At 44.2% G+C, this 25,821-nt stretch overlaps 1 protein-coding gene across 1 annotated transcript in view; it reads left to right on the forward strand.

Moving 5' to 3' along the window:
* Nucleotides 1-7,150: 7,150 nt before the first annotated feature.
* Nucleotides 7,151-25,821, forward strand: part of NDRG1 (N-myc downstream regulated 1) — a 74,679-nt gene continuing 56,008 nt past the window's right edge. Inside the window, exon 1 of the mRNA XM_054270362.1 lies at nucleotides 7,151-7,211. Within this exon, the coding sequence (XP_054126337.1) occupies nucleotides 7,151-7,211 (61 nt within the window). The remainder of the gene's footprint in view (nucleotides 7,212-25,821) is intronic.

Consider the following 25,821-nt stretch of genomic DNA (forward strand, 5'->3'; position numbering starts at 1 on the left):
TGCTTCAGCTTCCCAAGTAAAATTAGGCAGCTCATGTGCTGGGTGATCAGACCCAGGAAATGCACAGGTATTTCCAGTAAACTCCTTGGGAAACAGTGATGGGTCAATCTGGGACCACTTCTGTTTATTCACATTGACATTTTGGCTCTAAAGCCTTCTTTTCAATAATTGGGAATGCTGCTAAATTTCAGAGCATTGGCCTGAAATTTTCCATGATGTTTCCATGCTTTCAATGAGTCTGAACCTCAAGGTTTGAATCTTAAGATTTTTGATTTGCTTTTCTTGTGAGTTCGGGTTTGCTTTGAGTTTCTTGGAGAAGTATTCAGAGGAAGGAAGGAAGGAAGGAAGGAAGGAAGGAAGGAAGGAAGGAAGGAAGGAAGGAAGGAAGGAAGGAATAGGAAAAGATAAAACTGCCACCCACAGAAAGGAAAGAGATCATAAAAACCCTCAAATAAGAAAAGTGACTACAGTGTAGCAAAGGACTTGATGCAAGAAGAGGCTGAGAAAAACCACTGAGGGCCGGTGAGGCAGAGCAAGAGCAGGTTCTCCATCCTCCAGCTCTGCCTAAGCAATGGGGAAGATGAAGTTCATGAAGAATTTCAATGACCTGTCCTATTTCTTTTATAAGAAATCAATATCCAGTTGCAACATTCGCTTAGGCAAAGATTGTATTAACATTAGGAAAGAAAGGTAACTAACCTACTTAAACTGGGAGGCAAAAGAATGTGTGTCCAGGGCCTACAGCAAAAAGAAGAACATGGGAATAATAAAACCTCTGTTGCCTGCTCCAGCATGAGTGTGTAAGATGATCTTGAGAAAACCAGCTGCAAGAAGAAGACCATAATAAAAAAAAATTTCAGTATCTGCCAGGAGGCCATATAGATGCCAGTTTTCAGTTACTACCATGTTAAATTCCACAGGATAGTTTAAACAATCCTTTTTTGCTCTATACATTTTTTTCCAAGGGTGCTTCAATTGCTGCCTGACCCTATGAACTTCACATCAGATCAGCTCTGTGATGCTGATTTCTATCAGAGGAGTGCTTTGCTAAAGGCTGTGGTATCCTAGAGATCTAAAAAGGTGATGTGGATTCACAGAAATCCTGACATTATCCCTTTATTACAGCCCTGATAACCCACCCTGACCCAACAAACCTTGCCACAGGTGCCAAGTGCTGCTTACTCTGCAGGAATGAAAGCTGCAGCAGCACAGAGAACTGCAGCAGCTCTGGAGCCTCTTTTGTTGGACCTGTGGGGCTCCTGACAGTGGCCATGGGCTCGAGGCACCTCACCAGCCTTCCCTGGTAGTGAGGGTCTAGCAAGCAGCCCCACTACCCTGGCCAAATGAGGCAAATGGACCTGTCTGGATCTTCTACAGGTGCTTTAGCCTTTCCATCTGCCCAGCAAACCTTGTTCCCCCAGACACCCCCTGCAGCTTGGCCAGGTTGCAGGTGCTTCATGCTGGAAATGCAAACTCCTCCCTGGTGGGGTGTGCTGGCTTGCACAGGGGACATCCCAGCCCAGATATGGCATTGAGACACCAGTGGTGCAAAGGAACCTTTCAGATGCCCTCTGCACAGGATTTTGCCTTTCCTTCCTCAAAAGCCTGCTGGAGTTCAGTACTCCCAGGGATGGCTGCCCATCCCTTCCCACCCCGTTAGAGCAGGGCCCCACCTTTCCTTCCAAAAGCATCACTGCTGATGGGATCTCCAGCTGAAAGTGGGATTCTGTCCCTTCCTTCCAAAGGCACCACTGCTGATGGGATCCCCAGCTGAAAGTGGGATTCTGTCCCTTCCTTCCAAAGGCACCACTCCTGATGGGATCCCCAGCTGAAAGTGGGATTCTGTCCCTTTGTTTAGCAGCAGAAATAGAACATGCTTCACTGCACCTCGTGAATTGTTCCAGCATAAGCCTCTCCAGTTCCATGTTTCTGTAGCTGGACATGTGTGCCTGTCGCCACGGCAAGGGTGAGAGGAATTTCCACCAAAGTGAGAGTGTGGTTCTCCCTTTTATCCTGTTCTCATTGTTAAACAAATGAGCTGCCTTTAAAAGCATTAAAACATTTATTGGTGCCTCCAAAATAGGTTGTTTTCACCCTGTCCCAGTTTGCACTTTAAGTAGCAACATTTTTTTACAGGATCTGTTAATTAAGGAAAATAGTCCTAATTTCATTTAGTAAAATTGTTTTGTGTGCATGTGGGTGTGTGAAAATAATACAGTGTTTTGTTTCAAACTTCATGGGGTTTCAGCAATTATTCCTTTCACAGAAGATCTCAAAAGTCAACAGCCTTATAATGCCTCACTCCTGGGAACCAGGGTAAGGGGAAATTAAACCTCCATCTCTGAGTTTAATGGTGTAAAAATATTCAGTGTAGATAACTGCCATTATGTGCATAATTCCCTCCTGCTGAAATTCAGGTTGCAGAGGGCTGGCCCAGACAAGGCTAAGCCAGATCCCTCCTTGCCCGTGTCAGCCTGCAGGGGAGGAGAGGGGGGCAGACATTTCCAGGTGCAAAGCAGCACGTCCCAGGTGAGGGAAGCCTCACCCACTTGTGAATATGCTTTTCCTCTTGGCTGTTTCCTAATCATCCCACCCTTCTTCAGCTCCTGGTCCTTTTGTTGTTGTTTTTTTTTTGTTTTTTTTTTTTAATTTTATTTTTCTCCTGCTCAAGGATATGCAAACGCTGCTGTGAGTCAGGGCTGCTGCAGCAGGAGTTTCATTTCTCAGCAGGAGCAGCCTGGGTGAGTGTGTGCATTTCTGCTCTACGTGATTGTCTGCACGCCCCTTGGCAGGCACCAGGAACGTCTCCCAAACCACGCTCACGTCGGATCACTTCCACTCCAGCCTCTGGAGGCTGACTTGGGGACAATATAATAACCAGTTTCTTGCAGACAGCTGGGCAGTGGTCCAGCCAAAAAAAGTTTAGTGAATTTGCTGGCTGACATCTAACTCATCTGAAGTTCAGGTCCACAAATAATCTTCTGCAGTCTCTTGGAAGAGGTGAGATGCTGAGAGACCTGATCTTCTTGGGATTTCCTGCACTTGGCTCCACAGGAGATCCTGCCCCAAAAATTGGAGGGATTTAGGGTTTGTTTGGTGCTAGGAAAGGGAATCTCTACACTTCCAGAGATTGAGGGCTTGTGTTTGTGAACCAGACCACCGTCATTTGAAATTCATGATTTATTGGCAACAGACAGCTTTGCATTCAGGTTGGCAGAGATTTAAAATTCTTCTAGTCCTGAAATGCTCTAAGATGTTCACACACAGTCCAGTTTAATGGGATCTGGTCCCAATTAAGGCCACTTCAAGTGCACATGGTAAATAGCCTGGGGAAATGACAGCAAACAGAGCTTTACATGAGAGACACTAAAGTGAAACAGCAGCATGTAAACAACAGAGACATTGAGACAAAACTGGTCCCACAGCCCCATCCTTACCCAGAACCTTTCCTTCCTTCCTTCCTTCCTTCCTTCCTTCCTTCCTTCCTTCCTTCCTTCCTTCCTTCCTTCCTTCCCTCCCTCCTTCCCTTCCTCCCTTCCCATTTTCTGGTTTCAGAAGGTTTCAGGTCCAGCAGAAGGCAAAATCAGTCCTTTGTCCAAATTTGGCACATTGCCTCCAGGAAGATTTTATTTGGGAAGATGGTGCAGGGCTGGCCCAGGATGCACCTTCCCATTCCCAGCCTCCTGCTCAGTGCAGTGCACCTGGAGCAGGGGTGGCTCAGGTGTGACAGGGTGTGTGTCAGGACATGATCCGTGACTCTCAGAGCCACCCATCACTGGGTGTTTCTAAGAAGAGGGTGTGAGGCATGACAGACCCTTCAGAGACTGAATTGCTGAACTTCAGCAATTTTTTACAGAGCTTACAATGAATCTTACTCATACTATTCACTATGTCAAGTGTCATTCGGCTGCACACTATGCTGTGCTCTAGAGTGCACTTCTCTACTAGCCTTGAAAAAGAAGCTCATTAATTCTTTGTGAGTCCTTAGAGCAATATATTATCACAGACATAACAATTTTAGTAATTTTATAATATTTCTATTAAAGTGTGGCTTAGTATTAAAGGTTTTTCTCTTTGTTTTTTGGCTTGTGTATCTATTTTCTTGGTTTTGTAATTTAAAAATTATTGCTCACTCAGGAAGAGATGTTGTGATTTTTGTCTGAACCAGGAGAAACAGCCAGACCCTAATTTGGCTCTGTCAGCAGTGAAAGGATGGAGGAGGAAAGATGGAGACTATTTTTCATTTTACTTTGGCCACATACTGCAAGCGTTTGCAATAGCTGTTTACAGGCAGAACTGGCCAGTTTGGTGGCACACATGAGTCACATGAGACAGAGCAGCCTCCATTCACAGCTGTTAACCAGTGCTTTACTCTAATAAAGGCAAGGAAGTACAGGAATTGGAAAGTCCTGTTGGGATAAACCTGAGGACAAGCAAAAATATGATAAAACTCAGTGAGAGTTGTGTATTACTCACCAAGTAGCCCAACAAAAAATGCAAAGGCTTGGGCTGGAGCAGCAGCAGGTTGGAATGGGCACGTGCTCCAATTTCTCTTAAATGGAGGCAAATAAACTCCAGTGTAACTCTGAACCTGCTGTTAGTACCCAAACAGGGATGGGCAGGTGCAGTGTGACAGTGTAGGAGGGCAGTGGGCCAGCAGAGAAATCAACTAATTCACTAGTCAACCCTATCAAAAGGAGGTTAAATAAGTCCAAAGGCTCAGCAAAAAATACTTGAAAACTAGTTTTCCTAGTCAGTTTTTGGTTCTTTGCACTGTGTAGGGGATGGCTATCTGTGGTAGTCATTTTGTTTAGAGGATTAATGGACAGAACATTCAGGGAGGTTTCATTTATAAGATATTTTTAAAACATTCTTTAATGACAGAAGTCGGAATGAAGAGAGTAAAAGACAACATGGTCTGGGTTACAAACAGATTTTAATGGAAGAAGGACCAATTTTGGTCCATGTCAGCACACAGAGATGTGGGTTTGTGCAAGCATCTTTCTCAAACACCCCACCATGGGCAGCCCTGTTTTGCTGTTCTGGCACAGATGTCTGTTGTTGAACAGATGTTGTCTTGTAAGCTCCCCTAAGCAGCTCCATTTTCCAATCAGAATTGTAACTGGAATTATGTACAGAAGATAATTGCAGCATTTATAAAAGGGGAGTCCAAAAAACTGGCCTTGCAGCTCAGCGAATTGAGGTCACCCAGCAAGCTGCTGCCCTCCCCTCCTGCTTGTTTCAAAAAGCCAGATGATTTTATTAGAGTCAGCTGCTGAATAGAGACTGTTGGCATTACAGCCCAGGACAGACAGCTAGGACACTCTTGCCACTAACTTATTTCTTGGCCAGAGAACAAACCAATGCTTGCTGTATCATCAAACAGGTAACGGTCTCTTGTGTAATTAGATCAAATTATTATAACAGTGATTATAATAATTTGTATCTATTTGTCCCTTAAAGCAGCTCCTTCATCATGTTTTTCACTGTCTGCTCTGTGATTGTCTTGCTGAAGTAATGAGCATTTTGGGCAGGGACTGTCTGTGTCATATGCAGGGCTGATCACTCTCCTCATGCCTAAGGAGCAAGGTTTTGGAAATTGTATTGTATCACTGAAGTCAGCTGATAGTAACAGGCAGCAACATCTGGATCAGTATATAATAACTGCCAGGAATCCCAATATTATTTTACTTTCAAGACCTGTGCAAACATGTAAATCCACCAGGACTGGGCTGTCCGTGCAGCTGGCTAATGAAACATTGCCAATTATTTTAGGCCTCAGCTTGTTAGATGCAGCGACCCTGCTATTCAGCAGGTGTAAATCAGTACAAAATAGCTGTTGAAAATCTGACCCATAGATTAGAGAGCTATATGTGAAGCCAAGGAATGATTTTTGAATATAGCACTGCCTGAATTAAAAAAAAAAAAAAAAAAGTTTGGATTAAATCTCCAGTCTGCAATGCTAATATAATTATAATGTTAGAAAAAAGACAGCATCAACCATGTTAAATAAACATCCCTGTGGCAGAAAGAACAGAACTTTTTAAATAGACAACATATATCTGTGAGCCAAACAACAAACCCTTAGGTTTGTTGAGGCTCTCCAGAGTACTTTTCTTCAACTTAAAAGTTTCTCCATAGCTCCCTTTTCCTTCCATGTTCTAATCCCAATTATATGATTTTCTAATACCAACCTCAGTGCATGGCAGATAGATGAAATATTCCTCGCAGACAAGCTTGTGGTTTGACCAAGTTCCACTGATTTTTTAAGAGCTTCAGCTTGCTACATAGACTTGATTGCAATATGTCTGTAGATGCAGAAGTGTGTACACAAAATCTGATGTTAATGTCTAAATGGGGCACCACAGACCCTTGGATAATGGGCCATGAATTAAAGTGTGCAGGGTGAGGCTTTGCTTCAGTCTCAGCTGTTCAGAGACCCTGCAGTGGCAGAAGTTATGTCCACTGGAAGTTCACTGCAATGACCAGCCCAGACTCCACCAATGCACAGTGACAGCATTGCTTCTTCTTCAAGAACAGATTTTGTTGTTGCACTCTGCACAGTGCAAAGCACACATGGATGTATTTATGTGTACTAAATTGCATGCCTATATAATATACACACCCTGAAAAGACATTTATATTACTTACAACTGAAAGGAACAAATATTAATATTTTGAAAAATGAGGTTTTCTTTGTCTCCATAAGTTTTCAATTTCTCTCCACTATAATTTAAACATAATTAATTTTCACAATTTTGACCTCAGAAGCACTCAGACTAATGGGTTTAAACCAGGTTATTATTCCTGCCTATTCAATACAAGCTCTTAAAAGACAATGCTGGTTAAGGGATAAGTAGTATTCCATAATACTGGAAGCCACTGGGATGATGGATAAGTTGTGAAAACCCAACATTCCCAGCATGAGCAGGTGGGCTGGCAGGTGAACAAAGGCCTGTTATACAGGTCTCTGCAATTCTTTGTGCAGATTTTTGGAGTGTTTGGATTGATGCTAAGCAAGTCCCATTGTGTGACAGGTATAAGGGACAAACATTTTTAAACATTCTGTGAAATTCTCTAAGATCTACCAGTCACATGAGGGATATTGTTCTCCTAGATTCAGAATGAGCTGGGAGCTGGAATTTCACCCATGCCTGTGGCCATCACTATGAACAGCAAGTGGTTAAAGCAGTCAGAGTCAAAAATAGGAGGTAACAGAAATCACGGCAAAACCAGTCATAACAGAAGGCTGTGTTTGTGATGTGCAGCAATTTTAGAATCACTGGATATTTCAGTTTTGTGTTGATCCCAGCAGTTTCCCTTGGTCAGCACAGTATTTGTCTCCCAGCTTGACAGAGGACCCAAAGCAAGAGCCATCTCCTCTTCCCCAGAACCTCCTGAGTCCCTGCCCAGAGTCAATGCTGGGCCAGGCTTGGCTGCCCTTGGCAGGGCTGTTCCCTTCCCCTGAAGTGTCCTGGGGAACAAATTGACTTTAGGGCATGGAGAAGGGAGATCAAACCTCCTGCTTGAAACACAAAAGAAACCATCCCTGTCTGTGTGTGGTTTAACCAAGCCACCTCCTAGAGCTGAGAGCCAACTTCCATCCCCAAATCAGCGAGGCTGTTGAGGTGGCCACCATTGTACCTACCTGTGCTTCATTGCCATTCCCTCCCCAGGAGGATGCTTTAGGGGTAAAGGTCTGGTGTGCAAACCCCTCATGGCTCTTCCAGCTGGCTCTGTAAGATGAGAAGCTCGACAGCAGGTGACAAGCAAGAAACCAAAGAGGAATCAGTTCCCAGCTGGCCATCCATGGTCAAAAGAAAACTCTGGCCTCATGGCAGCTTAAAAACATGTCAAAGCTTCTTTTTGCTGGCCTAAAAGGCCTGGTAGTTATGGCCCAATGGCCAGGAGATTTGTTGCCCTCCCCAAGAAGTCACAATAAAAACAGCCCAGAGCAGCCAAGGAGCTTGGGAAGACAGAAGAAGAACTTATATATTTGCTTTCTGCATTTTGACTGCCAGATCTCTCAGGAGAGGTTGGATTCTTCACAAAAATGCTTGATGGGAAGAAAATCCCTAGGAAGGGATTGCTCTGTTTTGTTTTGAACTTAAAGGCCTCCAGTTGACTTGGGACACTGCCACCAGCCACGTAAGGAAAGCTTGAAGCCTTCTTACTCAGGATGGGGTAAAATCCTACTGTGGGTGTACAAAGGGCCTTCAGAGGCACAACTTTCCCTGGGACACAACTTTCTTGCCACAATATATTTTGTGGTTGAATATAAACTGTGTGGCTTGGTGTTTTAATGACAAAATTCTACTGAGGTTTCTCTTTTCCCTCCCATCCCCCTGTGACTTTTACTCCAGGTTTTCCCTGGAAATAATTTTTTTTATGGCTCTTGCGTGCCTGCTATCACTTTTTCCCCCAATGACTTTTTAAAATGAAAAATGCATAAACAATCCAAGAAGCAAATGGAAAACTAGTTTGTCTGCTCAGGGATAGGAAACTTCCTTACTGCCTTGAATATCTTGCTCTCTCTTAACACTCTCTGTAGCTCCCTGAATTTTTCATTTTAGGCAGTACCTCCTCACCCACAGGGCGGACAGAGACTCACATTCTTTGTTTTAATCACATTCTTTATTTCTCTTGTCCCAGCTTTAATGCCCCCTCCCATGAGCCTGCCCTCCCCACCAGGGACAGCAGAGTCCCCTTGGGCTAGAGGGGCAGGGACACCCATGGGTCCTTCTGCACACTCTGACACTGAGTTATTGGGCAAAACATGGACTTGCTCATGTCCAGCTGGGTGCTGCAGGCACTCAGCAGTGCTGGTGTAGGAGCTGTGGTAACTTGGGTGCCCACTGACTGCTGCAGACACCCTCAGAGCTGCAGCCCATAGGTTTGAAGGTAATGTCATGAAAGTTCTGGGATCCTAAGCATCAAAGTTACCTAGTGGTTATTTTGTGGATATCTCCTTGGGTTTAACATCCAATTTCTGTCTAAGTTCTCTCTTGGGGACCTGCTATTTTGGAATGTTGCTGACAGATTGTTCTTGCCTCAGTCTCTTTAAGTATATAATGGAGGTCACAATATTTTCTGGCCTTGAAAGTTTATTGTGATAATGTATACGTTTAAGACACTCAGTTTAAAATGAGGTGAAATGAATTTTCTAACTGTCTGTAACAAATAACCTGAACCCTGGTGATTTACAAAAAGACACTTCTGATCAAAACCCTACACCCTGAGCACGACCTGTATGAGTCTGTGGATACATTTTGTAGCAAGTGCAGTAAAACCAAAGAGGTACAGTGTTGTGACTGCTAAAACTTTAGTCTAACTGCCAGTTTCTAAAGACATCTTCCTTAATGATGAAATATGTGACCATGTGAAAGATTGCAATATGCTGTGGTGAAAATTTTCCTTCTCTACAGAAGGAAACCATTGACCCAGAAATACAAAATAAACACAAAGTCTATCTATTATTGACTGTTTGTAAGTCTCACAACTTCCAAAGTCACAGCATGAGCTGCCCCTAAATTTGACTAGCACTACAAAATGTAAACACAGAGGTAGGCAGAGAAATATAGGCAGAGCCTTCTTTATCCTGCCTAGCGAGGTGACAATGGGAATCTGCCTGCAAGATGCACCACAGCAATTCAGCATCAGAACAGGGCTGGGAGCTTGACCTCTCTGGGTCACAGGGTACAAACTGTGCCCATGTCCTATTTAATTGATGCTCTGCTTACCACTCTGCTAAGCACCAGATTTGGAGAGTCTCCAGCTGGTGTGGATGAAAGAGTGGCATCTATTTGCCCCTGTTCATTCCTCCACTGCTGTGCAGAAGAAGGTAGGATTTTCATCTCTGTTGGCATTTTAATCATTACTCTTCAAAATGAGTAGAGAGCATTTATGATTTGGTTTCTGCCTGTTAGGCCTGAACTGTGAATGAGCAAAGTGGTGGTGAACTGCTCTGCTTGTGGCCCTGGAGTCAGTAACTAACTTGTTTCTCATTCAGCAGCACTAACCCATTGCAGACATGCAAGTGACATATTTTTAAATAAGATGTCAATGAAATTATTTGGTTCACCTCATGTTTGGCACATCCTCCTTTTAAATTACAAATGTCTTTCCTTCCCCACCCCATCCAATCCCCAGTGTGCCCAAGAGGGATTAGTATAATATTCTGGACTTACAGAAATATGGGGCTAGTGAGCCAAAATAGTTGTCACTCTCAGTGTTTTAGTTTTAGATAACAAAGACAGTGCTTGTAAACAGCACATGTAAAGAAATTTATTGACGAGAGGTGATCCACATGCAGAACCAGGCTGCTCATGGACAGGGAAGGAAATGTGAATGGATGGAAAAGCCAAGTTTGTTTAATATACTAATATACTAGTGTGCAGATGTTATCTCTGTTTACAGACAGACAAACTGAAACTCATAAGAACTGAATTGCTTGCCAAGAAAATACAGAAAAAGACAACAGCAGGTCTGGAGAAAGACTTTGGATCTGTTGTCTCCGAATCATCAGCTCTACCAAGCAATAGTTACTCCCTTTAATTAATAATTCTCTTTTAAGGGTTTGGAAACAGCTGAGCAACAAGCATAACACAATAAAACATGTCTTGTTGGCATCTTTTTGGCCATGAAAGATGTGATTTAATATTCCTTCTTTTTGGCATTGAGAAATCCTTTATAGGGCAGAGAGCAGCTGTGTCTGGCCTTCATGAGTGATTAAAGGTGAACAATTGATTTACTATTTTTGCTGCAGATCTTGTTGGCAATCATGCAAAATGTGAATTGCCTAATTGTTTTTCTCTTAGTAAATGTAGTGTTTTTAGCATGATAAATGTTTTTACTCAAATATTTATCTCTCTGCTGACCTCTTCTTTTGCCTTGGCTCTGTTAAACCATCATCTCTTTTCAACCTTATTTTCCACAGGGAAAATTTCAGACCCACTTTTCACTCATAAGAAGGAAAGGCAGGGGGAGGGGGGAAATCCCTTGATTGTTTTTGATATACAGAGATCTCCACATCATTGAAAAAACCCAGCAGCTGGAGTATGTCATTAAGCAAGTCTTTTCTCCCTGTTGGTATTTGACTTTAGTGTTGTGCTTGGACCTTCCCAGGAAGAGTTATCATCTGTTTGTGTCCATCTGAGTCTGGCTGCTTCTCAGGGTGTACCAGGTGTAACAGGGATGCTTTGCAGACATCCAGTGTGCAAATGCAGAAGCACCTCCCCAGCAGGAGCTGGGGAGGATTAGGGCTAGAGACATCTTAACTGGTGTCCCTAAACCCATCCAACCCTTGGGGTTATTTACCCTGGAGAAAAGGAGGCTCAGGGGAACCTTTTCACTCTCTACAACTCCCTGAAAGGAGATTGCAGCCAGGTGAGAGTCAGTTTCTTCTCCCAGATAACAAGTGATAGGAGAAGAGAAAATGGCCTCAGGTTGTACCAGGTAAGCTTTAGACAGGGTATTAGGAAAAAATTCTTCACTGGAAGGGTTGCCAAGCATTGGAGCATGCTGACAAGGGAAGTAGTAGAGTCACCATCCCTGGAGATGTTCAAAAGACATAGATGTGACACTTAAGGATGTGGTTTAGCAATGGACTTGGCAATGCTGGATTAATGGTTGGACTCAATAATCTTGCAGGTCTTTTCCAGTCTAAACAATTCTGTGATTTTAGAAAGCTTAATATGGCTTCAGGCAGCCTGAATGCTGTTTGCTTTGGAGGCACAGGGTCTGCTGGCAGTCCCATGGACAGTGCGATGGTCAGGTGTTTGTGAGGCCTCCATGTGGATTGAGGCTCCTTGTGCCCATGCTCACCCCAAAGCAGCTCTCTGTGGGAACAAATAGTTCATGTCTTACAAACTCCTGCATTCATGCCTGATTTATTAATGCCTGTCTCACACAAACATTGAACAAACAGCACGTGGCCCCAGACCATATGACTTTGTCCCTTTGCTGTCATAGCAGTGTCACTGCTGTGTAAATATTTTGAGCATTTATTTGGTCTGAGTATTATTTGTGTGCTACATCCACATCCATACTGAATTCACATCCATACTGACATCACTGTCCACGACTCCACTTTCTCTCAGCCCTTCCAAAGTCCAAATTAACCTTCTTTCTGCCAGGAGAGAAAAGATGTCCCTGTGCTGCCCACCAGATTCCCAAACATGTGCAGTACTTCCAGTGGCACACTCCCAAGTACACATCCTCATATAATGCCAATGGACAAAGTCCAAAGGATTCCTTCTGTTCACCATCCTCCTGTCCATGTGCTCAAAGCCCTTGCTCCAGTAAAGTTCATTGACCTTGCCAAAGCCTTTCCTGCATTTCCACTCTTGTTTAGCTCATGCTTACCTGCTTTTTCTCCCTGTCCCACCCTTTACCTCCTGACACCTGAGTCATACAATCATTGAATCACAGAATCCTTAAGGTTGGGAAAAATCTGAACAATCATTGACTCCAACCATTAACCAGCACCACTATGATCACCTTTACACCACATCCCCAAGTACCACATCTACACATCTTCTAAATATCTTCAGGGATGGGATTAGACTATCATCATTAGTCACTCCAGGACAGATGGTGAGTCCTGGAGTGATTTATGATGATAAATAAATGTCTTTCCTTCCCCTTCCTTTCCTTCCATTAACAGACTGCCTTCCATGGGCAGCCTGTTTCAAGGCTTGACAACCCCTTAGCAAAGAAATTGTTCCTAATATTCAAACTAAACCTCCTCTGGTGTAAATTGAGGCCATTTCCTCTTGTCTCATTGCTTGCTACTTGGGAGAAGAAGCCAGCTCCCACGTCAGCACAATCTTCTTTCAGGGAGTTGTAGCAAGTGATAAGGTCGATCCTGAGCCTCCTTTTCTCCAGAATGAACACCCCCAGCTCCCTGCAGGGCTCTTCACAAGATTTACTCTCCAGACCCTTCCCCAGCCATATTACCCTTCCCTGGACACACTCCAATGCTTCAATATCTTATTTGTAGTGAGGGGCCCAAAATTGAACACAGGATTTGAGGTGTGACCTCATCAGTGTCAAGTACAGGAGGTTGATCACTGCCCTGGTCCTGATCCCTGGTCCTGGTCCTGTTTCGGCTACAAGACACTGCTTTAGGGCCCTTCTGGGAAGCTCCTTTTTGCAGGACACTGATCAGTACCATGTCATGTCAGCACTGCTTTCAGGTTGTTACCAAATCTCCACTGTTCTCCTTCTTAACCAGGCCTTCTTTGCCTAACAGAGCTTCCTCACTTAGGTTTCATCCTTGGCAACTGCAGACAGCATTTCATTTCAACCAGCAGTGGCAAAGAGGGTCAAGGTCCTCTTGCTGGAGTAAATCAAATAACTAAATCTGGCATCCTGCTGTCCAAGTGGAAAAAACCAGGCCTGTGCACAAAATACTGCAGAGCATGGAAGTTCAGTGTGCCGTGCCACGGTGAAAGCCATGACCTGTGCACCTCATGTGATAGCAGGGCTAACTGAGCTCTGAAAAGAGATAACTTTTCTAGCAGCCTCCTAAAGGATGTGGGTGGCAAAACAGCAACAGTAATCAGCAATGCTAATTGCAGTCACACATCAGTTCTCATTGGTGTTTTCCGACTTTTCACATAAAAGACATTGTTCCACTAGAAAGTGGAGGTCAAGTTAGCTAATAATTCACAGCATGTTTTCTTTCTCCCAGGATTGTTTAGGATGAATTGTATCTTGTGCTTTAAAGCTGTTTGAAGCAAAAAAGCCTGGAGAAAAATAGTTCAGTTTGATTAAAGATTTTTATAGCTGAGCTGCCAATCAAAGGGATTCAGGTGACTTGCTGCTCTTACTGTCTGGTGAATGAGACTCCACTGTGTTGTTGATTAATGTGTGGGGAGTATCTCTGAGCAGTTGATCTGCTTTCTCCTAAAATGCTGGTGCCAGTAAAATGGTGCTATTAGGCATATCTAAAACCATCCACTATGTCTGTTGCTAAAAATCATGGGACTCTGAGTCAGTCATCCTGGATGACTTATGGTTCTCTCACTGATTCACTGAAAATGAATGTCTACACAGCACCCAGCATGAACCAAATGGAAGCTCAGATGCAAAGAGCAAACAAACCAAAGGCCAGAGGGTTTGTCCCTGGCTAATTAGGGTAAATTATAAGTCTATAGTTTCATAAGTCTGTTTTATTAGGTTAAGGTGTTTCTAGTTAGGAGATGTACTCATTCAGAATGGACTGGTTCCTTTGCAATCATGTGCCCTACATTATCTAACCATACCATGGGTGAATAATGCATTTTCCCAGCTGAGAAATGTGCAGACATGTTAAAGTGCTTTGAAAGGAGTGTTTTAGTCATTGCATTGCAGTGAGTTATTTTTCTCCAAGTTATGGAATATGACTTTAATAGGTAAATGGGGGAGATTAAGCTTTCAACCACAACGTATCTATTTATAACCTAAATATAGAATGGATTAAAAAACAATCAAGCAAACAAACAAACTATAATTTGTATTCAACTATAAGACCTGGTACAGCACTCTGCAGTGAGGACAGTTGGTGATTCAGCTTTGTCAGCAAACTAGACATTTTCCAGCCTCACGAATGACATGGGCCCTCTAATGCCACCTTGCATAGACAAAGGTAGTTGTCCCAAATTTGTCAGCTAGTCATTAGCAGCCACTGAAGGCAGAACTCTTGCCTCCACGACTCTTCTGGGAGTTCTGCACCAATCCTGGTGCTGCCCCTGTGAAGGGCAAAGCTTTAGGCTACATCATTGCTTGGCTTGGCCTCCCCTCAGGGTCTGCTCCAGCTCCCCCTTACCACCCTTTCCCAAACACCTTTCCCATTCCCTTCTCCTGACATTGCCTCCCAGCCCAGCAGAGCCCCAGGAGGGAGGGGCTGTGTCCTGCAGGAGCTGCCCAGGGCAGGCAGAGGAGCCTGGGCAGCTCTGTGCAGCAGTGAGCCAGCACCAGGGAGATCCTGCTGCTGCTGCCCCAGCACCTCCTCCGTGTCTGGGGCACTCACTGCTGCCTTTCTGCAGCAAAGCCATGAATATTTATTTATTTTAGATGAACTGGCGCAGAGCCCAGGCTCGTATGTCCCGCAAAAATTAAACACTTAAGCTCTGCCTTTCTTTAACCTCCCTATAACTTGTCCCTAGGGAAGTGATGGCTTAGCCCCCCAGGCTGCACACTTCATAGTGCACCACCCCAGTTACATCCATGCACACAGAATAGGGGCAGAATTCACGCCACATTTTGCAAATTGACATCTTGTCAGGACATGAATAAGGGAAACATTTCTCATCCAAGTTCAGGTCATATGCTGGATCTTTGCTTGGACCCTTGGTGCTGAGTGACTGTACTGTTATCTTTTATGGACCTCCTGTAAGGACCATGGGCAGTGGAGCACGTCCTCCTGTGCCTCAGAGGAGCAGCAGGCTCTCTGCTAGAGGCTTTCTGCACTGAAAATCCCTGATGCAAAGGGAACCACCCCCTGGTTTGGCTGGGACCCAGGGTAGATTGGAAGGACTGGTTTCAAGACAAGGTGCCAGGCAACTAAACAGGCACAACTGGAACTTCATGTGCTTTATTACTCGGTACTGTGATAAGAGCTTTCCTTGCTTGTTCGTGTCTCACCTCCATGCACTGCCAGTGCTGCCCTTGGATGGGGCAAGTGCTGCTGTTGGTACCACGTAGGGCTGGTAGGGAACTGGTTCTTTAGAGCCTCTGTGCTTGCCTTTCACACAGACCAGTCACTGAACTAGTTCTGTGGTCAGGCTGATTCAGAAAGCAAAACATTGCTACTACAGGCATCTGTTTGTGCCTGTGCTTGGCACAATCTTGAGGCAACACCCCCTCCCAGATCTTCTCTTCCCTGCATCTTATTTTTAATGCATTTTTCACTTCCTGTCCTGCCCCCTCCCTTAGCAAACCTCTGTTGTTTCATTGCCAGAGAATGTCATCAATCCCATCTTGAATTCAAAAGGTATTTTTCTAATTCCAGTGTATTCACCTTGCTCATTGCCAAAAGTCTTTATGAAAATCATTAATATGTTGGAGGCTCAGAGGGTAAATCAACACATGGGAAGGGGAAAGAAACCTACTCTTCTACCAGCTCTGGAGACTGTCAGAAGAATTGGCATGAACATTCATTCACCTCTGCTCTCAGCTATTCCCTTCTGCAATGCTCCTAAAGCAAATTATGCAGGACGGTTCCATATGATTGTCCCTTGTGTTCACATGGGGCTGGGAAATGGATTCCAAATTGCCATGGGAGAGGAGCTGGGCGCTCTTAATGCTTTGTGGTTGCCTTTCTTGAACCATTTTGGCCTCAAAAATACAAAAGGCTTTGTTTTGCTCAAAAGAGGCAGGGCAAATCTTTGAAAAAGGCAAGTTTAAGCCAACTGTACTGGTTTTAGTATTCAGTGCAGCTCACAATGCAGGGCTTTGTGCAGACTCCAAGGAGAAGAACACATGTGCACATTTCAATGGGAACTGAAAGAAATGTCCTGTCAACTGACCAGGAGCTGGAATGTTTAGGGATCACTTTTCCAAGTGAGTGCCATGGCATAAGATCTGTTAGGAGATGATTCAAACCAACATGCAGAGCAAAGCTCTCTGAAAGAGTCTTGCCCTGGACAGATGATCTCAACTGAAACAGATCTCCTTCTGAAGTGTATTTGAGTAACAAATGCATAGGCAGGAAAGGATGTCTGATCTCTTTTAGGTTTTGCTTCTCCTGGAAACTCTCCCAGAGGAGTATTTAGGCAGAGAAGAGGTTGAGAGAGACCCAAGCAGAAATGTCTCTCTGGTTAGACACACTGCTAGGATGCACTTGTATCAGTGGTTACTCCTCCTAGATGGAGTCTAATCATCCACTGCCAGTCTACTGGATGATGCATTTGTGGGAGGGACTGTTGTTTCTTTTTCTCATGGAAAACCAGCTGAATTACTTTTATCCTTCAGCTTGAGCTGCTTTTCATGAGCAGATGACTGAAGAATGCTGCCACATACTGCTCTGCCAGTAGGGCAGTCATTGACAGCCAGGATATCAGGGGAAGGAAGGTGGACACAGCAGAGTCAAATGAGATCTCAAAAATGTGTAAAACCACCAGCCAAAGCCTAAAAAAAGATAAAAGAAACCTTTTATTCCCTCACTTTGCTCAACCACTGCAGCTCCCCAGAGCCTTGTGCCCCAAGCTGTGAGTGGAGAGCCTTGATAACAGAAACAGCCAGGGGAGACTGAGTCCTGTGATCTAGGGATCTGGTAGGGAGAAGAACACTCCAAGTTCCATTTGGGCCATGGTGGAAAGGCAGGCAGAATCTCCCTCAGACTGTTTCACAGCTCTTCTGCAGGACTCTTGTTTGCCCCAGAAACACTGCTACACCAAGAATAATGACAGACATCCTTTATATGGAACACCTTTGGTGCAGCACATCCTCTGCCTCTGCCTGTCTGTAAAGTACCCTAAAAATACCCTAAACAGGCATTTTTGAATGGGACTCTGCTCCAGTACTCCTCTGGAGTGTGGGTTAGGGTACAGCCAAGATCAGAAGGTGCCTGGCTCCAAAAGGAAACCCCATACTCAGGAGTCATCAGCAGTCACCTGCCCTCAGGAGAAGGCTCTGCATCCTCAGCACACAGTGATAGCTCCATTTCTCTTCTGCTTCAGGCAGATCAATCCAGGGTAGGACAGCAATGCAGCAAAGCCATGCACTTCATGTTCCTGTCAGGTGGCAGTGCTTGTGTTGGATGTTCAGATCATGTTTATGCACTGTTTATGGAATCTTATGTCTGGATTTCATGGTGAGGTTGGGCATGTAAGGCCTGAGCCTTGGCGCTCCTGAGGCCAATTCCTCGCCACAGGTCCCCTAAGAGAGGTTGGTTTTGTTTTGCTGCACCTCTCACTGCATAATGAAATGTGCTTTTGCTGCCTTGTGTTAAACACCAGCGTTAATACAGAATCCCACCATGTAATGGTGTTCACAGGGGTTCTTGGATTGGGGAAGAGATGAGGATCTGACTCCATGTTTCAGAAGGCTTGATTTATTATTTTATGATATATATTACATTAAAACTATACTAAAAGAATAGAAGAAAAGGTTTCATCAGAAGGCTAGCTAAGAATAGAATAGCAAAGAGTGATAACAAAAGTTTGTGGCTCGGATCTGTGTCTGAGGCAGCTGACTGTGATTTGCCATTAATTAGAAACAACCAACATGGGCCAATCACAGATCCACCTGTTGCATTCCACAGCAGCAGATAATAAATGTTTGTATTTTGTTCCTGAGGCCTCTCAGCTTCTCAGGAGGAGAAATCCTAAGGAAAGGATTTTTCATAAAAGATGCCTGCGACACCACCATGGAGCATTATGTCTGTAATGGGGAAAGCACTGGGATTCAAGCACAACTAGAGCCTCAGTGTGTGGTTGGTCAGCTACTTTCCACAATATTTCTGCTGTGCATAAAACAGTTCCTGTACCTGTGCAGCTGAAATATTACACAGACCAACAAGCTGTTCCGGGCCTTTCCTCAAATGTGGGCATCCCTGCCCACTGCCTCAGGGTGTGTGCACATCAGAGAGAGACAAGCTAAGGTGGCAGAAACCATCTTTCACAAATTCTTACCTCTCTCCTGAGCAATTCATTGTGCTTGCAGCCATCACCACATCAGCCACACTGTCACTGTGGCATGAGCACCACCTCCTTCCATTTGCTGCCCACCTGGGGAATGAGCTTGGCTGCCTTGCATTGCATGGTACAGTGACAGTCCTGGCAGAAGGAAAGGCTGAGACCAATACCCCTGATTGCCAGGGTTGTTCCCACCTTGACCCTGCACCAACAGATGCTGAGATCTCTGGGCCACAGTGCCATGGCACTGCTTACCTGCTCAACAGGAACACCAGCAACACCAAGAGCCAAGGTGTCCATGGGAAAGGAGGATGTTTCTAAACTCTCTGCAAGCTGTTCTTCTTTCCCAGGCTACCATGTTGTCAATTAAATGGTCTTGAAAAAATGCTGAGAAAAACATATGGTTTGCACATGTATCTAGAAAATAGGCATCTCCCTTCCCCAAAAAGCAGTCTGCTCCTTCTTCTTCCCCATGCCTGTGGAAATCTGTTTCTGATTTCCATTAATTTTTTTCACAAACATTTGAAAATCAGAAGTTCAATACTCTGAGGTTTTTCAGTCCTCTGGTTTGAGTAACCTGAGGAGCTGACCCCAGATCTGTACACCTTGTTACCCTAGCACATAAGAATGAGGTTGTGAGGTTAGCTCTCAAATTTGTGCTTACATGCCTTCCAGAGTTCTGTATTTCTGTTTGAAAGGAAATGGTAGGTGGTCCTTACAAGGCTGTGCCCCTTAAAGGTAAGTACACACAAAAGCCATACTACCTGGGGGCCTTGTTTGACTTGCAGTTTTCTTCCTTGCATCCCTCCTAGACATTCTTCTGTGTCTGACAGCAGATGGACAGATAGAATTTGCCTTTGTGTCCCCAAATGCCACAGTTTCACTGAAAAGTGGCCCATGCATCAGGCAATCAGCTGTGCTGCCCTGTGGGGCACCAAAAACTTATTTCCTCTAGGAACTGATCCTGGTCTCCTGTCACAAGGTGCACCAGGGTGGTGATTGTAGAATATGAACCTGAGGGTGCATTCCTAAGGAAAGCACAGGAGCCTGGGGATTGAAACACAGCAGGGATGATGACAAAGGCAATGTAAGGCCCCTGGTTTGGTCTCACCCTCACTGCATGTGGGGAAAGCTTCTTGTGGGAACTGCTATCCATACCTAGCCAAACTTTTGTCTTGGGCAGAGCTGGTTGGGCTGTTCTCTACCAGATCCTGGAAAGAAGAAATAGTCCTGCAGTGTGGGCAGTCAGAGTTTGAGTTGCCTCAGTTTCTTCTCTGGATAAGTTTTATTTTTATATAACACCAGAGCACAGGTGGGAGATCAAACTGTTCAGAACCCACACCACAGTCTCAGGGACAGACAAAACACAGTCCCTGGTTTTTGAAGGAGGCTCTTCTGCTTAAAGTAATCACCCCTCTTTTGAATTTTTAGATTCAAAAGTGAAGCATCAAGTATGGGCCTTTTTGGCTACAAAAAAGCCCACCCTTCATGCTGAAGATGCCCTTCCCTAAATGATTTTCCTTTCCTGCCTCTTCTGCAGCTGGTTGACAGAAGGCCTTAGAGATTAGCTGCGTTCCTGTGAGCTATTTATACAGAAATATTTTCTGTTGAAAGATGTAAGCCCTTTGTTTCCTCTGTATATACACAGAGATCCCTGCAGGCAAGCAAATCCTGCTTTGTTTTGGATCAGATGCTCTGTGAATTGCTGTTGTAAAACAGCCCCAAGTGCACTTTTATGAGTCAGTCTCACCTTTTTGCTTCCACATATCACCAGGCACTCTCAGATGTCTGTGCAGCTTTCCAATTGCAGATTACCCTAGTTAAAACAAGTCTAATCCCCACTTGGGATGACGCTTCCAAAACATTTTCTCTGAAACAATATTTCTTGATAAATTTTCCAGGCAGAGAAAACATTTAGCTCCCTGGTTGAGCAAAATAGGAAAGCCCCCAGTAACATGCTTGGCCAATTTGGCTGGCTGATGTGTTGGATTAGGCAATCCTCATATGTAATGGAATCCTCAAATCCTAAAATAAAATCTGTGGGATCATACAGTATTCTCCGCTTGCGTGAATGGAGAGGGACTGTGCTTCCACACAGCCCAGGTGAGAGGGTTTCAGAAAGGAAATGGAGATGGGAATAGCACAAAAATGCAGGCAGACAAACATAGGGATGGATTTCACCCCAGACATCCCTGCCCTTCCTCCCTTCCCACAGCAGAATGGCTCATCTGCTGGGCTCTTATGGAATGACCAAACTCAGGGGTGAGACCCTGGCAGAACTGCCCAGGTGGAGGTTTTTCTATTTATCTGTGCATTGTGGAGAGCACCAGCAATTTGGGAATCTGAAAAACCAGTGAGCTCCACACTGAGCCAGCTCGATGGGTCCTGAGACCCTCTAACCAAAACTCCCACAGCTTTCCAGCCCCATAAGCAAGGGCCCTGTCACAGGGAAAAACCCAGAAGCATGAAGCCTGAATACTGGCTTTGGAGGAGAAGTCAGCTGGCAGCTCAACATGGCCTTTCCAGTCTCCAAACCATCTTCTTCTCACTCCTCCTCCTCTCCTCAGTCTGACAGGAGCAGAGGTGATTGGCACAAACTGAAAGACAGGATAATTCCATGGGCATAAGAAATATTCCTTTCCATGCAGGTGACTGAGCTCTGGCACAGGCTGCCCAGGGCACTGGTGAAATGCCTTTTTTTAAGGGTAACAAAAACCAGATCCAATCCTGAGCAACCAGCTCTGGAGGCTCCTGCCTGAGCAGGGGGAAGGACCAGGTGACATCTGGAAATTCCTTCCTGCCTCCATCATTATCCGTGGTTCTGTGAATGCACAGGAAAGGTCCCTTCCCCGGAATCCCCTCACACTCTGTGGGGCAGCAGGGAAGCTCAGCATTAGCACAGCCCTCTGTTACAGCTCTAACTGGGAACCAGCTTTATGTGACCCAGGATGAATCACTGGACTCACAGGTCAAATACTTCATTTTGTTACACCCATTTAGTTCTGTGGGCTTCAGAGAGTGGGAGGGTAATGGAGCTGCTCCAGCTACATTTTATTAGAGCAAAACTGCATCTTGGTCCAAGCTGTTTCAAAAACACTCAATAAACAAAGCACACTTTATTATAATGTCCTGAAAAGGTCACAAAATCCTATTCCTTTGGGAAGATAATTAATTTAAATAAGACTTGGTTGAGCAATAATAGCATTCTAAAGGGAATTTTGCTTTTTCTTGGACAATATAGGTTGCCATCAATTGCTGAATCCTTCCTCAGTTGCACAATTTATTAATACAAACATAAACTGCTGCTATTTACTGGGCACTATTTACAGTTCTAAATCCTCTGAAATGAGGTTTTATGCTAATGGCTTCCACACTTCACTGGCATTTGGGTTGTAAGAATTTATATTTGAAGACTTTTCACCTCAGCTTTGATTCAAGGATTTTATTTTTTGTTACTTGGAAGTTATCTGTACCACACTTACTAGGCATGCTGCAGCTTTAAAGGGCTTCTTCAGATCAACTCAAAGCACTCTGAACACTTTTCCACATTTTTATGATATCTTTGGAGAGTCAAGGATGATTATTTTCCACATTGAGACAGCAGTATGTTCCAAATGTCCCCATCCCTCCCAAATAAATATCCCAACCAAACAAAAAACATGTCTATAAATCAAGTTTCATTATATGATTTTTATGAAACTTTTTAAGGTCAACACAGATGAGGAAGGATGGCAGATGACTCTGGCCTGCAGTGGAATTTTAGTCTGTTTTGCAAAGTAGAAGTGCTGTAGGAAAAAAATGTCACTGTTGCTGCCAAAGTTGCCTTCCAATAACAAAAGTTAAATTTTAACCAATAGGTTTGTTATAATTGATTCTTTTTACATGGAACTATTCTAGGGTATGGCTGATTGTTTTAAATCAAGCATATTTATGGAGACTAAAATAAAATATATTTGTGATTTGCAGTTTTTTATTTTGCTAAGTGGAATATTCATACTCATTCAATTTCTTATTTCTATTAAAATGGGAAAGTCTTACACTTTGAAAGACAATAATGCCTCCAGCTACATTTACACAGAACCCAGACAACAACTCCACATTTTGTCTCTTGAGTTTTTTTCCTCTGTCTTCTTCCTACCTCATATATTTCATATTCTTCTAAGTCTAGCAGCCCTGATTGCTGGGATCATGCCTGGCATTAAACATTTAACAGAGACCTTTTGTTGCTCACTGAATGGTTATGACAAATGGCAGACTGTTACAGCAGGAGCTGTGTTATCAAAAATCAATCCAGAGTGTGCCAAAAACTCTGACTCCTTTTGCAGAATTCCAGTGTGGAACAGGCATTGTATAGATTGGGGAAAGAGACAACTCATGAACTCCAGCCAAATAAAAACCTTAGGAAGAATGAGGAGCACAGAGATGTCCAGCTGGAGCCAGCAAGTGTGTCACCAACTGTGTTCTTTTTCACTTGATTTTGCATGAAAAATCCCTAAAAGAGGGAGCCTTTAAAGGCTGACTGCAGTAAGGGCTGGTGACGGTGAGTGCCCTATCTGCCTTTAAGGAGGTGGAAGTGAGGAAGAGGAACAAATCCAAGGAATTCAGTTCAATGTGGAAAGCTCTTGAAATAAATTATGCAATGGCCTGTGAGCAGCTGGAAGAAAATACAGTGCTCAGAAATGGCCAGCAGGGTTTTGTCAGGAGCAAAGCATGTTAATGGAATTTAGTTCCTTCTCTAACATGGTGCAGGGCTCATGTGGTCAGGTTTTGGAAGTCCAGGGTTTACAGGGGATGCTTCTGCGAGAAGGTGCCAGAATCTTCCCACCTGTCTGACAGAGCCAATGCCAGCTCCAAGACCGACCCACCACTGGCCAGGCCACCAGCAGCAGTGGCAACTCTGGGATAATGAACTAAAACAGGGGGAAAAAACTTCTGTGCAACAGCAGCCAGGGGAAAGAGGAGAGAGAGAATATGTGGAAAAACAGTCCTGCAGAAATCCAGGCTGATGGAGAAGGATGGGAGCAGGTGCTCCAGCCACTGGAGCAGAGCCACCAGAAGCTCAGACTTGGTGAGGCAGCTCTGCCCCTGCAGCTGTGGAGGTCCATGGGGGAGCACAGATCCACCTGCAGCCATGGAGGTCAGTGATGGAGCACAGATCCACCTGCAGATATGGAGAGGTCAGTGATGGAGCACAGATCCACCTGCAGCCATGGGGATCAGTGATGGAGCACAGATCCACCTCCAGCCAGGGAGGTCCATGGGGCAGCACAGATCCAGCTGCAGCTGTGGAGGTCCATGGGGGAGCACAGATCCACTTGCAGCCATGGATGTCTGTGATGGAGCACAGATCCACCTGCAGCTGTGGAGGACCCTCCTTTCAGAGCAGGGGGATGTGTCCTGATGGAAGCTGAAGCCCATGAGGAGCCCAGGCTGGAATAGGCTTCCAGCAGGACCTGTGGCCCAGGGAGGGGAGCCCTCACTGAAGAAGTCTGACCCTGAAGGACTGCAGGCTGTAGAAAGGAGCCATGCAGGAACAGTTCATGAAGGATAATTGTGTGATTGGACTCCATGCTGGAGCTGGGGAAGAGCGTAGGGAGGAATGTGTGATGAATTGACCTCAACCTCCATTTCCCATCCCCTGTGATTCTGAAGGAGCATGAGGCAGAGGAGTCAGCAGTGAAGCTGAGCCTGGGAAGGAGGATGGAGGGAAAGTGCTTTTAGTTTTCCTTTCATTTCTCACTGTTGCTAATTAACAATAAACTAAATTAATTTTCACCAAGTCAGGTCTGTTTTACCCTTGGCAGTAACTGGTGAGGGATCTCCCTACTCTTATCCCAGCCCACATAATTTCCACCTCATTTTCTCCCCTCATCCTGCTAAGAAGGAGTGAAAGAGCAGCTTGATGGGCCCTTGCTGGCCAGCCAAGCTCAATCCACCACACTCAGCTGATGACAGGGAAGCATTGATGTAATTCATTACATTAGTAATAAAGCTTTGGTATAGATGGTCTACAAAAACTGCTATAATGTAACCACAAAATTCAGTGATATGCTCATAGAAGGGTGTAATAGTTGCCACCCAACAGAGATGGAACACAAAATAGCTCCTTTCAGATTGTGATTTATATCACTAAAATAGAAATCCAATTTACACAAGCAATGGGCATCAACATGTGCAGGCAGGTTCAACATTCAAACTGATGTCATTAAGCAGAAGAAGGGGCCTAAGTTAGTGAATTTATTAAAAACATAGAAATCAGAAATCATTGACTAATTAGGAGAAAAGAGACCCTCCCAAGGCAGCAGTAACAGAGAATAGGCTCTACAAACTGAATATGAAAGAGGATGATATTTGGGAAACCAAGCAAACATCACCCTGGGCTGTATTAGCAGAGCTACTGTAAGTCGGACATAGGAGGTAAACTTCGCCCTCCATTTATCCCCTTTGAGTAACAAATCCAGAGGACCCTTCAGCACTTCTGAATTCCAGATTTCAGTGCCAGCTTTGGATACCAGAAGTTAAAAAGGATGTAAAGAAAACAGAAAGTGAAAAACTGTGATGCTGGCATGCCCTTTAAGCAACAGGACTTATGAGGAAATGTTTCAAAAATTAAGTTTCTTGTGCTTTTCTATACTAAAAGGGGAAAAGAACCAGTAGAAACACCACAGAAACACACAGAGAAAGAAAACCTGAAAACTGCTGGCCTTCCTGTACTTGGAAATGTTATCAAGAATGTTGCATATTAGAAGGAAAGCTTGTTCTCTATTTCTGGAGGATTTTAAAAGAGGTTTAAAAAGTGTTGATAAGCAATGGTTACATTTAATTGACCCTTGTTCCAAAGAGGCACAGATTCCCATTCTGAGTTCTCTTCAACTCTAGTTTTCTATAATATGATATGAAAATACATGTTCTTTCCACTAAGAGCTGCTGGCAGCATTCTCACTTTAAGGGGAAAAAAAAAGTAATATTTGGAACTGCTGTGAATTTCTTTCCAACTCTGGTTTCCTGTCAATAGACTAAAGCCTTGATTTTCACTCAAAGCCTCAAGGCTAGTAGCCTGTTTTTTTCAAATGTTTACAGTAAGTCAGTACTTTCAGTAGTGTTTCCATCTAATATCTTTTTAAAATCCCTTTTTATGCAGCACTACATTGCTTTTGGTACTTTTTTTTCTGAAGTTTTTTTCTGTTCAAATGGTCACAAA

The sequence above is a fragment of the Melozone crissalis genome, unplaced genomic scaffold (genome assembly GCF_028551555.1).
Source record: "Melozone crissalis strain CALT ecotype California unplaced genomic scaffold, PUWL_Pcris_2 ptg000002l_1, whole genome shotgun sequence".
Classification (NCBI taxonomy): Eukaryota; Metazoa; Chordata; class Aves; order Passeriformes; family Passerellidae; genus Melozone; species Melozone crissalis.